At 40.4% G+C, this 13,958-nt stretch overlaps 1 protein-coding gene across 24 annotated transcripts in view; it reads left to right on the forward strand.

Moving 5' to 3' along the window:
- The window catches only part of SORBS2 (sorbin and SH3 domain containing 2), a 203,954-nt gene that overhangs the window by 120,670 nt on the left and 69,326 nt on the right, over nt 1-13,958 (forward strand). For 16 of the 24 annotated variants that reach the window (XM_084758917.1, XM_084758907.1, XM_084758924.1 and 13 more), the window contains 2 exons: nt 1,077-1,103; nt 1,350-1,474. In XM_084758917.1, the coding sequence (XP_084615043.1) occupies nt 1,077-1,103; nt 1,350-1,474 (152 nt within the window). The remainder of the gene's footprint in view (nt 1-1,076; nt 1,104-1,349; nt 1,475-13,958) is intronic. The other 8 variants (XM_084758920.1, XM_084758928.1, XM_084758922.1 and 5 more) reach the window with 1 other exon arrangement.

Here is a 13,958-nt window from a genome sequence, read left to right on the forward strand (position 1 = left end):
TCACATTTATTTTTCTTCCCTTGATTGTTGGGGGGTAGGGAAAGGAATCCATCTTAAATATTTTATCTAAAAAATTTAGAAATAAACTTTTCCCCTTCAACCTGCCAATGATCGTGCCAAACATATATGTATACATTTTAAAATTATATTCCTGAAGCATTTGGGAAGAAAACAGAGGCATGACCAGTAAAAAGTTATTAATGATCCCAGGGACATGTGGAAGGAATCTAGGACTGGACAGCAATGAGACTAAAGGGCTCCTGTGATCCTTTCCAACCCCAAGCCTTTTGGGGTCCAGTAGACCCAAACAGTACAAATTGATTCCCTCAGATGGCCGTATAGGACGTTCTTGAATGTACAGTTCTGAGACAGTTGGCCATTAGTATATGGCTAAACAAACTGGTTTTGTACCAAAAGCAATTTATTTACCATGGTTTATTCTCCACAGCTTATGAACCAAAAGGCAACGGAATATATTGTAACAGCTTCCATGTTTGAATAAACAAAAAGACTTTGAAGGGACAGTGAGAAAATTTAAATTCTAGAGAACAATATGAAAACATTACCTTGTACAGAAGATACATCTGCCTTTTGTAAAAGTGAGAAAAAAAAAAGCAAGCTATTGAAACATTAGTCACTACCTAGTGTAGCAGTTAAACATGATCAGTTACGGGTGAGCTCTAGCCGGCTACAGATCTGGTGGTCCACTTTACTGTTTCTAAAAAGCGCTCATTGTTTGCAAACCAGATTCTTTTCAGTCCTTTAATTCTATGTTCAGAATTCATATATCCATCTTGGGCCACGATAAGCTTAAAATTACATGGCTGCAGTATTATCAGGGCTGAAAATTAGTGTTTGATATGTGTTCCCGTTATAGATTGTAGACACCTAACAAGTGATAGGCCTGTTGACATTAAAATGGCGCACAAACCTTTCATTATCACACTTAGCGTACCCTGGCTTAGGACTGAGATAATGTCGGCAAAAACAATGCATGTGGTTCACTGTCAAGTATTTTTCCAGGAGTGTTGGTTTGTTTCACACTGGCATTAATTTCAACATTGTTTTTCTTTCAGGGCGTGATTCTCAGTCTCCAGATTCAGGTACAAAAAAAAAAGTCGTGAATAGTTACCATGCTTGCTCCAAGGACATTTTTCTTTTTACATATCCATAGCTACATCATTGAATTGCTGTTAAACTTAAATTTCATACAGTGCTATGCCTATTAAATCATAATTCTACCAAGACCATTTTGATTTTAGGGGAAAAAATCAATTTTCTAACACTCCAAAAAAAATGCAAGTGAACGTAGATATTTCTGTGTCCAATTTGTTTTCCCTTAATAAAAGCTTGGAGATCTTACCATGATCGAAATCCAGAGACACTGAACGGAGATGCCACATCTTCCTCTCTTGCAGCAAAAGGTTTTAGAAGCGTTCGACCAAACCTGCAAGACAAAAAATCACCAACCCAGGTAATATGGCCCAGGGCTTGCTGGGTATCATCTAGTTTCCTAGACCTCTGTTCTCTCCTCCCCTGGGCGACCTCATTCCCAGCATCCTAGCTTTAAGATGCTTCTGCCTTTTCTGTTTGCTTTGCTTGTCGTGCTAACATGTACAGCATGCGGTGTGAGTCATAAGCTCAGAGCAGGTAAGTTTTTGTTGTTGTCATTGGTCGTCTTTATTCTCCTCCGGTTAAGCTTCTATAAAGGGGGCCAGCTTCTAGCGTAGTGTTCGAGATAAAGTCTAATTATTAAAGCTCTGGCAGCTGATGGTTTGGATTTCAGAGCCTGAGAGTCAGCGAGACATTGTGAGTTGAGTGAATACAAGCCAGACAAACACTGAGCTTCTGCCATGTTAGAAAAACTGTGCGTGCAGGGTGTTCTACAAGCCATGTAACTAAATGAACCATAGACCCCCCTCCCGCCCCGCCAATATCTAAAAATAGGACAAGATAGGCTATGTTTGCTTTTAGCATAATCTCTAAAACTATGGGTGGAAGCAATATCTTTGTAATGTGTCCTAAAGTAATGTGTCCTTTCCAACCTGCGAGAAGTTTGGCAATGAGATACAAAAATACTCTCATAGGACCGAAAACGGTCGATCAAACGTCTAGCCTGCTCAGGGCATAGGATGTGTGCATTTCTTCAGGGCAGGTTTGACAATGTGCCTCTCATGACTAACTTGGACTTTCTGTTTTTCCTTCTGTATCATTTCTCTTTCTGAACACTTTTTGGCCATCCAGGCACCCTTCCCACCAGCCAGAAAAGAGAGCTTTTGTAGGGCCTTGATAACCTGTCAAACAAAGGGTGACATTTTAGACTCATCAGTAACTCACACACAAACTCCATGTTGCACCGAGGACTTTTCTAACCTTAAACCACCCCAGGGAACTGTGCATTCTAGTGAAGATTCTAACCAGACAATAGTGTATTCTGAGGAATCCAACACAACTGTGTCATACACACAGAAAATCACCAATCCACTACCAGCAACCTCCAGCTCTGGTCCTGCACCACCTGGAGACATCAACACACCATTTCTACAAGAAGACTACATGCAAGATTCTCAAACACAAAGAATTTCTACCTTGAAACTAACCCATAGCCAGGACGCAGGGAGCAGTTTCCTTTTGAATGCACCACAGTTTTCCCAACCCATAGATGTTCCATCATTCCTGAAAAGGTCTTTCTCACCAACCCCTAACCCAGGACCTAAGACACACACAGCATCTCTTTCCATTCAGATAGCTCCCCATTCAGGAAACGATCTTGAAAGCCACAGGCAGTTACCTGAGCTTCCTCCAGAGACTGCAAAGATGCCTCTTCAGCAAGATAGACAAGCGTCTGCCGAGGCCGCAACCTGTCAGTTCCCAGCGGTACATCACACTTGTCAATCTCTTCTGTGGGCACCGATCGCAGGGATCCTAACTCCTTGAGTTTGAGCTTTGTATTTAACCTAATGCTCTATTAGTTTCTAAGCAGGAAGGGAAAGGAGAAAGAAACTATTTCAATCCTTACTAGCTGAACTCAGTTAATTTCTTTGCGTCTTTTTATTTAAATACATGCACATAGATCCTTCCTACAAACATCACGAACAGAGAAGTTGTTACTTAAGACACTGTAGACCACGTCCATCCTGAATGTGGTTCCGGGTACCAAAGACCGAATTTTCATGTCAGACCTTTGGAAGCCAGGTCCTTATTTAAATGTACAGCATCTCTTAAGATAATTCTCAATCATAATATCCTTTCTCTTTGTTTCAAGCACTACTTATCATTTTGTGAGCTGCCTTAATTTTTACTAAAACTTGATCAGTCTGTCATTTCAGAAAGCATGACTAGTCAAGTTTTATCACCTAGACTTTGTGTGTGTGTGGGGGGGGGGGGGCTGTTATTTTCACTTATGCAAAATTCTTTCATAGCACCATTCCAATGACTCTCACCAACTCTGTCTGAGGGAAAGCCATTCTTCCCTCAGCTTCTCCACATTGTGAGACAGCATCGACCACGTAAGCGTTAAAGATAAAAACCAGACAGTTTCCTCCAGGCTTTGTTGTTGGCTGTGTAAGGAAACATCCATAGCGACCTCTCTGTGAGTTTGAAATAGACTCGGGCATAGTAATCACTTCTTCGTTCATAGGATGTGTCAAGCCAAGAGACTATGAGAGAGGGGACCCTGGCAGCAGCAGCAGGGCCGTAGACACTGCATCCCTGGGTAGGTTCTCTGGTATTGGAGCTATTGGAGATCACACAAACTTATCTTTGGAGATAAAATTTTTCTACAGCTTAAAAATATATAACAGATAATATGACTGACACCAAGGTTCCCCACCACCACCACACCTGCCCATAGTGTAGATAAGTAAAAAGATGGGAGGGGGCAGTTAAAAATCTTTTACAATGTTCCATCCATACTATTAATTTCATATGACACTCATTCCACAGTACAATGGTAAGTTATCTTCTTTTCTGTGTATACCAGGGTGGCCTTGAACTCACCACCCTCTTGTCTCTACCCTCTGAGTGCTGGGGTTATAGGTGTGTACCACCATGCTCAGCCTGAGAGCCCAGGTGAATTTTTTTTTAAATTGTGACAATCACAATAATAGCAACTAATCAATAAAAGGATTTAACCATATGCAGCCAATATTCTAACACATTTATATTAATATTTTCATTGTCACAGGTGGTATTATTACCGTCTGCAGTTTACAGACAAGGCAACTAAGGCCCCAAAGTCAGTTCCTTCTGTAGCACCCAGCAGAACTAGCATGGCCGCTCACTGATGACAAGGAGTAGTGAGGCCGTGGTACATGGAAAAGGGCAGATATGTTTAGCTAGGGCTTTGGGAGCCAGGAAGCTCTACAGGAGCAAAGTTCTCTAAAGTAGGACTGTTCCAGCACCAACAGTAGCTTTATCTGTGACCCATGACATGTCACTCTGGTAAGGAGGGGCAAAGTCACTAAGAACATTCCTAACTACTTGCTTCACCCAAACTAATATGGATCTTCGAAACCATTTTCTAATGTTTGAAAACGCAGCTTTGCTACTTTCCTTTTCAGTGATTTTTGTCACAATCCAGACTGGCTAGAAACAGTGGCCTGACTTCAAAGTTAAGATTTAAGGCCTTATCACTTTTATTCATTGAGCAAACATTTATTGATTTCTTGATGTGTCCAGGTTCTGTTCTCAAAGCCCTATTTTTAACTTTTGATGCTTAGTGTCTGCTGTGCGAATTTTAAATAATGAAACAAGTAAATTTATCATGCATGAGAGAAGCGATTGTGGAAATTATGCCATGTTAAACTGTGGTGTGGGGAGCATATGCCATTTTAAACGGGATAGCCAGATAAAACCCACCCAAAAGATGAAACAATTTGGAAAAGAGAAAAAAATATTCTAGGCAAAATAATCAGTAGAATGAAAATTTATGAAGCCAGAGCAGGAAGGAAAGGGGGAATAAGTAAGGCGTGGAGTTACAGGAAGTTAAGTTAGAGGTAACAAAAGCCAGAAGTCCTTGCAAAGGACTGTAAAGATTTTTCCCTTGGGCTTAATAAAAATGGGCGTCCTTAGAAGATTTTGAGGCTACCACTATAATAATGATTCAACTGATAGTCTAACCAAATTGTTCCAGCATCTCAATTGTGGGAGAAAAACAGGCAAGTAAGCCAGAAAGCTGTTGTGATAGCCTGGACCAGGAAAGACGGTAAAGCCCGGAGAGGCATTGGAGGTGGTGAGAAGTCCAACTGTGGGAATATGATTTTGAAAGAGGAGCAAAACAGAGCTTCCTGGCAGATTGCAGGGTAGATATGAGAGAAAGAGAACGGTCAAGCTTGATCCCAGCTGAGATGTGGGGCTCGTGCCATTACCTGAGACCAAGAGAGTGCAGGCTTAGCAAAAAATCACCGGTGTCGGGAAGTAAAGTGAATAAATTTTTTTAAATGTTTTTAAAAGTCACTGGTGTCAGTAGAGACATGTCTCTAGACAGCCACAAGGAGTGGTAGAGTGTGGGATAAGAGGATTTTTGGACTCAGGAGAAAGGTCCTGGTTGGTGATTAAAAAAAAAAATGATCATCTTACAGAGGCTTTTTGTGGCCAATAGACAGTGAAATCAATATGGATGGAGGATGGAAGGAACTGAGCTTGTATAAATCTTTACATTCAAAGGAAGAGCCAGTCCAGCAGACTGGAATTAGCATCTCCATAAGAGAGTACTTTGGCGTACCAAAAGGAAAGGAAAAAATCATGAGAGGGTAAGGCAAGTAACTTCAGATATTGTTCACAGAACAAGTAAGATGAGAGCTGAAAGAATGCCACAGAGCAGGGCGAGAGGGCGGCTCTCTCAGAGGGATAGACAGGGAGGAAACCAATTAGACCATGGCTTCTTTCAAGGTGTTATTATGTGCCTCCCTTAACTTCAGCTTCTCCATCCATAATATGGGGTTAATAACAGCATTCATCTTAAAGAGTGTCTCGGCAGGGAGGATAATGTATATGGGGCTTTGGCATACCACCTTCTACACAGTAATTCCCCGTGCAGAAGCTGTTATTATTTTAAAATAATATTTTCCATGCTATGTAGCAGCTTGGGAAAGTAAATTGGTGTTTTTAACCAATAACTTTTTCACAGAAGAATGAAAGTTTATTTCATCAAATTAATGGCATTTTCTAATATATTGTACTGTCTTATAACACCTTTTCAAAAGGTGGCATACATTGTTGTGGTTTTTCTTTTAATTTTGCCAAGAACGTATGAGGTCTACTCTCGTCACAGTATTTTTGCAGTTCATGTAGGTGGCAGACATGTATGCATGTATGTATATATGTTGGGTGTCCTTCTGATAATTCACTACTTTATTTGTTGAGGCACAGTCTCTTATGAGCCTGCAGCTTGCTAACTCTGGCTAGCCTAGCTACCAACTTCCTACAGAGATCCCTTATCTTTACCTCCTAAATGCTGGGCTTTTTAATTTGGGTTCAGAAAATCCCAACTCAGCTCTTGGTTTTTGCAGAGCAAACACTTTATCAATTGAGCTGGCTCACCCCAGGCCTTTCTTCACAATTTTAAACATCCATATATGACTATTAACTCTTGCCATAATGTCATATAGAAACTTCCTAGGATGTGTTTGTCTTGCCTGAGTGAAACTCTGCACCCAAGACAGCAGCTGGGCTCCTGCTCGCCCTGTTCCTAGCAACTGCCTCTCCTGTCTGCCTCTGTTTTGACTGTTTCAGGTATCTCATGGAAGTGGAATCATGAAGCATTTGGTTTTGTTCTGTGACTGGCTTGTTTCACTTACATAATATTCTCTGGATTATCCATTTCAAGTTACATGGGTGCAGCATTGCTTTCTTTTTTTTTTTTAATACAAAAAGGTAGTCCATTATGATATATATTATATTTTCTTTATCTAGACTTCCACCAATGGACATTTCATTTTCATGCCTTTCTCATTATGGTATACTTCATTTTTGTTTCATTTGCTGTCTAATGGTCTGTCACAATGGTTTTTACATTCCAAATTCTGGCAGGAAGACATAGTAAATGTCAAGGGCTGTAAGCTATACTTTATGAACCAGGTTTATATGTGTGTGTGTGTGTGTGTGTGTGTGTGTGTATGTGTGTGTGTGTGTGTGTGTGTGTGTGTATAGTTTCTATATATAGTTATATTTATATACTGATCTCCCAAGAAATTAAAAGATTCAATAAACAAAATATTCTAAGGAATAAAAAGCAAATTTTAGTATTTTAGGAGTTTTGTTTATATATGTGTTTAAAGCTGGCAATTAGTGCAAAAAGACAATCACAGGCTACTGTTAGGGTTATTCCCCATATCTGATAAGTTGGACATATGGTTTTATAAACTATATGCTTTACATAATATTTTCTACAGTGTGTGTATAGAAAGACCACGAATGAGGTATATGTTGCCCTTTTGTGTGAACAAATTTTCTATTGCTAAAAGCATCATTGTTGTTCATGTTCGATTAATACAAATGTAAGCCAAATGCTTAGGAAAGATGGCAAACAGTCACACCAAGGCTTTCCATGGTGTCTGTAAGTGCTATGCCCTTTGCTTCTGAAGGATAAACTTGGCCCGTCCAGTGTGGGGTAACATAACCAATCACTGGTCAGAGCATCACTCCTACAACTGCTACTGCACAGATGCTGAGAATTCAAGGACAAATCTCTCTTGGTGGCATGTTGAAGAGAGAGAAAACTCTTTTATTTTGCTCCATGAGATCAATATGTAAGAACTAAGGAAGGCAGAGCATAATGCCTAGTTTTATGTCAACTTGACATGAGCTACAGTCACTTTGGAAGAGAAAACCTCAATTTGAGAAAACGGCCCCACCAGATTGGCTTGTGGTCAAGCCCATGGTGTATTTTCTTGACTAATGGTTGATATGGAAAAAGACTTGCTCACTGTGGGTGGTGCCACCTTGGGTTGCTATAAGAAAGCAAATTGAGCAAACCAGGGAGAGCAAGCCATTAAGTAGCTCTTGTCTATGCCCTAAGCATCAGCCCCTGCCTCAAATTCCGGTCTGGAATTCCTGTCCTGACTTCTCTGGATGATGGACTAACTATCAGCGGTAAGATGGAATAAACCTTTCCCCCTCGAGTTGCTTTTGGCTGTTGTGTTTTATCACTGCAATGGAAATCCTAAGATACAGTGTAAGGCACAAATGTGTGCTGGCAGCCACATTAGATGATGGAACACAGAATTCCAGAGCAATCTTTCTGCACCACTCCCACTGCTGCCATCCCAGACCATCGATGTCTTCCATTGTATGGCCAACCAGTGGAATTTTTGTGGGTACAAAAGTCTTTGTGGGTTTGTTGTATTTGTACTTGAACAAGTCTTTTGCAAATTTCCAGGTGTGTGTGTGTGTGTGTGTGTGTGTGTGTGTGTGTGTGTGTTAAATAACGGAACATTCTAGCATGAGAAGAGAATAGTATGAATTTAGAAACCGTATAAGTACGCCTCTACTGGAGAAGCAGTAAGGTCTTTCCTAGATATGCACAATGGCCCCTCCCTTAGTTTATAAAACAGCAATTTAGTGCTTGAGGAATTCTGGCGTCTAATTATTAGAAGCACTTCTTACACTGAGTCATAATCTGCCTTCTTTAAATTCTACACATTTCTCCCAGGGAACAGAAGAGATGGCCTTTTCTTCTTCCTCTATCCAACAACTTTCAATCATTGTTTCCTTCCCGGCCCTGGCCTTGGCTTTGTGCAAAGCATTACCATGCCTTCTACGCAGCTGTGACAGCACACCAGGCACCGCGAAGTAGATTTTATTCTTTATAGCTCGCTCTTCACAGACTGTAGGGGGTGTGTTTCATTAGCACTTGTAACTGACATAGGAGGAAACTGAGTCCAAGGGAAATTAAACAGCTTGCCCATATCACGACAGATCCACTGTCAGTAGGTTCTCCTGCCTCTGTCTTCCTTTCAGTATCAACCTTACACTCCATCTTTGGCAGTGTTCTGAGAATATGACAGCTTCTCAGATATAAAAGAAGACAGATGTAACTGTCACGCCAAGGTTCCTGCTATTTCAGACCCACTAGGTTTGAACATTCTGGATGCCTTTCTGCTGTAGGCACTTAGGTCTACAGTGCCTACATCCATCACAGCTTTCCCCATGGCTGAGTCACCCTCTATCCAGCCTCCTTAATTCTCCAGAGAGCTTCAACCTTGATTTCTTTCACCTGTGGCATTCATGAGTTCTCCTAGTGTTCTGGATCTGATTCATTTCAACCAAGAGGCTCAATCTTATTTTGAGTAACTTAAAGTAATAGGTATGTTAAGGATTAAGAGGTCCCTTCCTCACTGAAGAGCAGGCAGCTTGCAAGCTGATGTCTCTAGTTCCTCTCTTGATAGCTAGGGAAAGTAAATGGCGACTTAGCCTCGTAGAAAGTGAGTGATTATTGAGCCATATTTGAATTCACTTCACGTGGTCCCTGAAAGCAGGGAAACACAAAGCAATCTGACTGATCTTTCTGCAGCCGTTTCCATTTCGCTAAGTCGTTAATACAGGACATAAAACACCCAGAAGAGCTTTTAGAAGTCCCTAAAACTAACGAGGCCCTCCCCACTCCCCCCACCAAGATTATATAAGCGGTAAAGACTACTGTATCACTCTCAAACAAGCTAAGCTGCAAAGAAGACTCTCAGACAAACTGGGCCACCCAGAAGATACAGAAAGCAGCCAAGCTGCCTGGGAGGCACTCAGACCAGTGACATTTGCCAACCTGTTGAGCTGCCTGTGGGTCATGCAGGGGGGCTCCATGTTTCCAGCTTTCCTAAACTGTTGTTGCCCATGCTGGGATGGGCTGTTGGTGACACAGGTGTCTTGGAGTCATCTATGCTCCTTTAAGTAACCCTAATAAAACCCATTGGCTCACTAACTTGGTACCCATACTTGGATATGTCATCGTTTCTCTATTTGGGGTGATTAGAGGTTTGTTCATGTCTCCCCAGGAATAGTGCCTCACAACAGATGGTTCTCTCTCCTGCTGTGTCTAAAGGAAACTTCATCAACATGGAGGTCAGGGTCATGTAAAAGAATTTCACCTGACCGACATCCTTACAGGATGGTCTTTCAAAGCTATCTGTGGGTGGCCAACTGTTGGATTTTATTATTTCAGCTAAAGAAATTTTAAGGGTGGTGTGATTCATAAAGAGGTGTATATTTCATGTTACCTGTACACATGTGCACACACCTTTAACAGCTCAAAATTATGGACATGACAGAGGCAGAGAAGGAAGAAATGGGAGGTGACACTGTTTTCTGTGGTCATTCTCTTTGGGATGATAACATATGAAGAACATCTCATGTCTGAGAGTGCACCCCAAACAGCCATGACCAGGGTGAAAAACATTGCTTCAGCTTTTGATGTGTCAGGCTGAAAGACATAAGCAAGTCAGCTTCATAGGAGTCAAACTCTTTCTACTCTCAAAGGAAAAAATGTCTCATCAGAATGAACAACTTAAGAACTAATTGTCACAGCATAGAGGCAAAACTGAAACCTCCCGATACATGGAAACTGTCCTGGGGAACTGCTTTCTATTAAGCAACTTTATTGGCATTTTCCAAAGACAGCTTTAGACTAAATTCCATTCAGACCTGAAGCAAACATTTAATGCATTAAGTAAAAATTATTATAGTTGCATATCATATATCGCCTCTAATAAAATCTACTATTGTAAACAATGGCTAATATGACGCATACATTCCTATTACATTTTTAAATTCAAGGTAGCTAAGAGTTGTACAAGCTGAATATAGAGTTTTTCCTACAAAGCACACAATTTTAAAAATCATGGTTTAAATGGATCTGCTCAAACACCAACATCATTAAGCTTCTTAAATAAAACTAAAACAAGAAGCTATGTCTTCCAATCCCTCCTTGGATTTCTTTTAATTTCGTTCAGTTAAGAATGTACTTGGGAGTATCCATGAGGCCCTGGAGTTTATGTAAAACTTTATGCATATATAAATTAGTGTATTTTTCTAAGTACCAATAGTTTCCAGCAAATTCCTAAGTAATCTACGACTCAACCTAGTGCATTTTCAATATCTAATTAAAAGTGAGAGAAAAAATATGACTTTAATAAGGCCAACAGGCTGCATGACATCAGCTACGTTATAAATTATGGTTGACCTTGAGTAGCAACGGATGCCATTAAAATATTTACTAGGCCATATCTAGGCCTTTATATGGTCGTGTTCATTCCTTATCTTTATACTAGTACCCCATAATATTTTTAGTCATCTTATATACCTCAGACACTCCACCCAACAAAAGAAAGAAAAAGAAAAGCAAACAAAATGTTCTCTAAGTTGCAATGGCTAATGAGGAAAACGCTTCTGCCTCATTTGTCCATTCATTAAGGTGGATTGCCTTTATCATACCTGACATCGGGGATGTGACAGACATCAGTGAAACTTTTGATGAGCATCTTTTCTCTCTACGCTTGACTGGTCCCTTCCTGGTGTTCAAACTCTTGGGTGACTTGCAGCTTTGGAATTCTTAAACTTTTTATTCACCCTCCAGTTTCTTTCTCCTTTCTTAAGCCTCAATGCCAACGGTAGCTCTAACTAACCTGGGTCCCTTCTAACCATTTTAAGTGGCTGATTTTTGTTTTCATTTACTTATGCACATCAGTACCACTGCTAACACGTATGTGTAGCCTATTTAAATTTTCAATTTTGTTTTATTTCCTAGTACAAGCAATGCACAGATTTGGTGAGTAGAAAGAGAGCAGAAATTCTTTTTGCAAGTAATTGTTTATAGCTTGGTCAACTTAAATAGTAAGTCAGGAAAAAAATAAGACAAATGGATTTCTCTTGGGGGAGTCTTCTGACAGTGGGCAGGCAATAGGAGGAACTGTAGTCCAGCAGTGTTCTTGAGAGACAAACTAATCTGCCAAGCAGCAGACAACTTATCATTTCGTTCTCACTAGGACAAAACCCAAAAACATCTGAGGAGAAATGTCCATCCTGTCAAGGCTTTCTCATCTTTACCCAAACGTGCACTGCAGTCTTAGAGGAACAAAGGCCTTTGTTCAAAATGCGTCAGATTAATATTCTTCCCACTTGCATGCTTTTCTCATACTGTGTATTTGACACCTAATCTATCTGGATACATTTCCTTGGAGTGTTTGCACAGAAAGCCAGATATTCTTACTAATTTGGATGATTTTTTTATCTCTCAGTATTCTTTTCCCCTCAAACTCAGCTTGAAAATCAGCGTGTCAGAGGCGAACACTTCACAAATGCAAAGACACAGCACATCAGATGCTGTTTCTTCCTGCCTATCAGTGATTGCTGGTCACCAGCCCACTTTTTCCCCAGGCAGTGTCCCCAGCCCACTGTCACCACCACCTGATGACCTGGGACCTTCCTGCCTGCCTTCGACCCAGGGCCTCTCTGCTTGTCTATATAAATGTCCTGTCCTAGCTCCTAACAGCCTTATACAGAGCCACACCACAGGCTCTCTCGGGTCTGACCCTTCCCTGAACGAGCACTCCTCCCAGTCTGAGAGTGAGTCCTCCACAGCCATTCTGGCTGAGCTACAACTGGAAAACTCTGACTCGACTGATTGCTCTGAGATGCCTTCCCCCACCTGGGGTCAGAGATCTGCTGTGACAGATGGCATCACCTTAGCAACCCCTGCTGCCACTTCTGTAATTATTCTTCTTTCCTTTACCTCCACCATTTTTTTTAAAGGACTGCACTTGTTTGCTATCTGGCTTTGTAGCCGAGCATTTTTATCTGCATAAGTGTTGATTAGCAAACTGAGTCTATACCATCTGTGAGGGAAAGCCGTTGGCACCATCCTCATTAAGCATGCTCTGTGCTCACATCTCTGCTGATATTCCCTTCTTGCGCTTAGGGGCTGTTTGTGGTTACTCTAAAGTGCTCGGCTCCTGATTGACCGTTTTTCTGCGGCATGAATGCTACAAAGTGGTTTACTTATAAGGCATTGCGTCAGAAACATAAAATAAGTAGACTCTCATTGTTCATAATGCTTGTGTTATGAAGTCCAAAGTGTTTCAGTATTGTAACTTACCATGAATGCCTGGAATATGACGCCTTCCTCTAGGACTCACACTGCTGTGCACCCTGGTTTAATAGTTTATGTACTGTCTTTGTCCAGTGAGTGATCTGCCTGCATAGCACTAATTGCACTAATTGTTCTTACAATTCTTTTGATGGCAGCCACCTCTGATGAACACTTCTGTCATATAAGAGTGAGAGATGTAAACAATCTCAGTTCATCTTGCAGAAATTAGGCCTATGGTTGTTTTTCTAATTTTTTTATTTTTTATATATACATTTATATTATTACACATATATAAAATAAACTGCATATAGCAAGAAGTACCACAAAAAATCAGGAATTATATTAATGTTGCAGTCATAGTGTTTTGGCTATTTGTATTTGTCAACCTTGAAGAAATTATCTTTCCTATCTCAGTGAGTCTAAAGTTCTGAATGTAAATCAATATCTATCATATCTCATCTCTGGGGTTGTTTTTGGAAATATATTTTCCTGAGCCATCCAACTTTTGAAGTTTATGATTATATTTTTTCATTTCTATGTCAACAATTTTTCTTTCGTTTATACAATATATAAATGATTCTCATATGCATGCTGTCATTGAAATATGCCTATAATTTCATTCATTGATCACTAATCATCGGTTAATGAATGCCTAAAATGCTGTAAATTTTTATCATATAGATCCTCTGTCACTGATAATAACGAGATTGTGACTTCTGTTGAAGGATGTACAACTTTAAGCAGAGACAGAGAGAGCTTTTCTGAAACTATTACCATCATAAACATAGGTTCTGTCACAAGGACAATTTATCTGTGCTACACAGCTGTTATACACTGTCAAGCCATAACACTTTAACTTGTATGCACAGAGAAACACCAC

Source organism: Acomys minous (assembly GCF_964271855.1).
Source record: "Acomys minous genome assembly, chromosome: 15".
NCBI classification, from domain to species: domain Eukaryota; kingdom Metazoa; phylum Chordata; class Mammalia; order Rodentia; family Muridae; genus Acomys; species Acomys minous.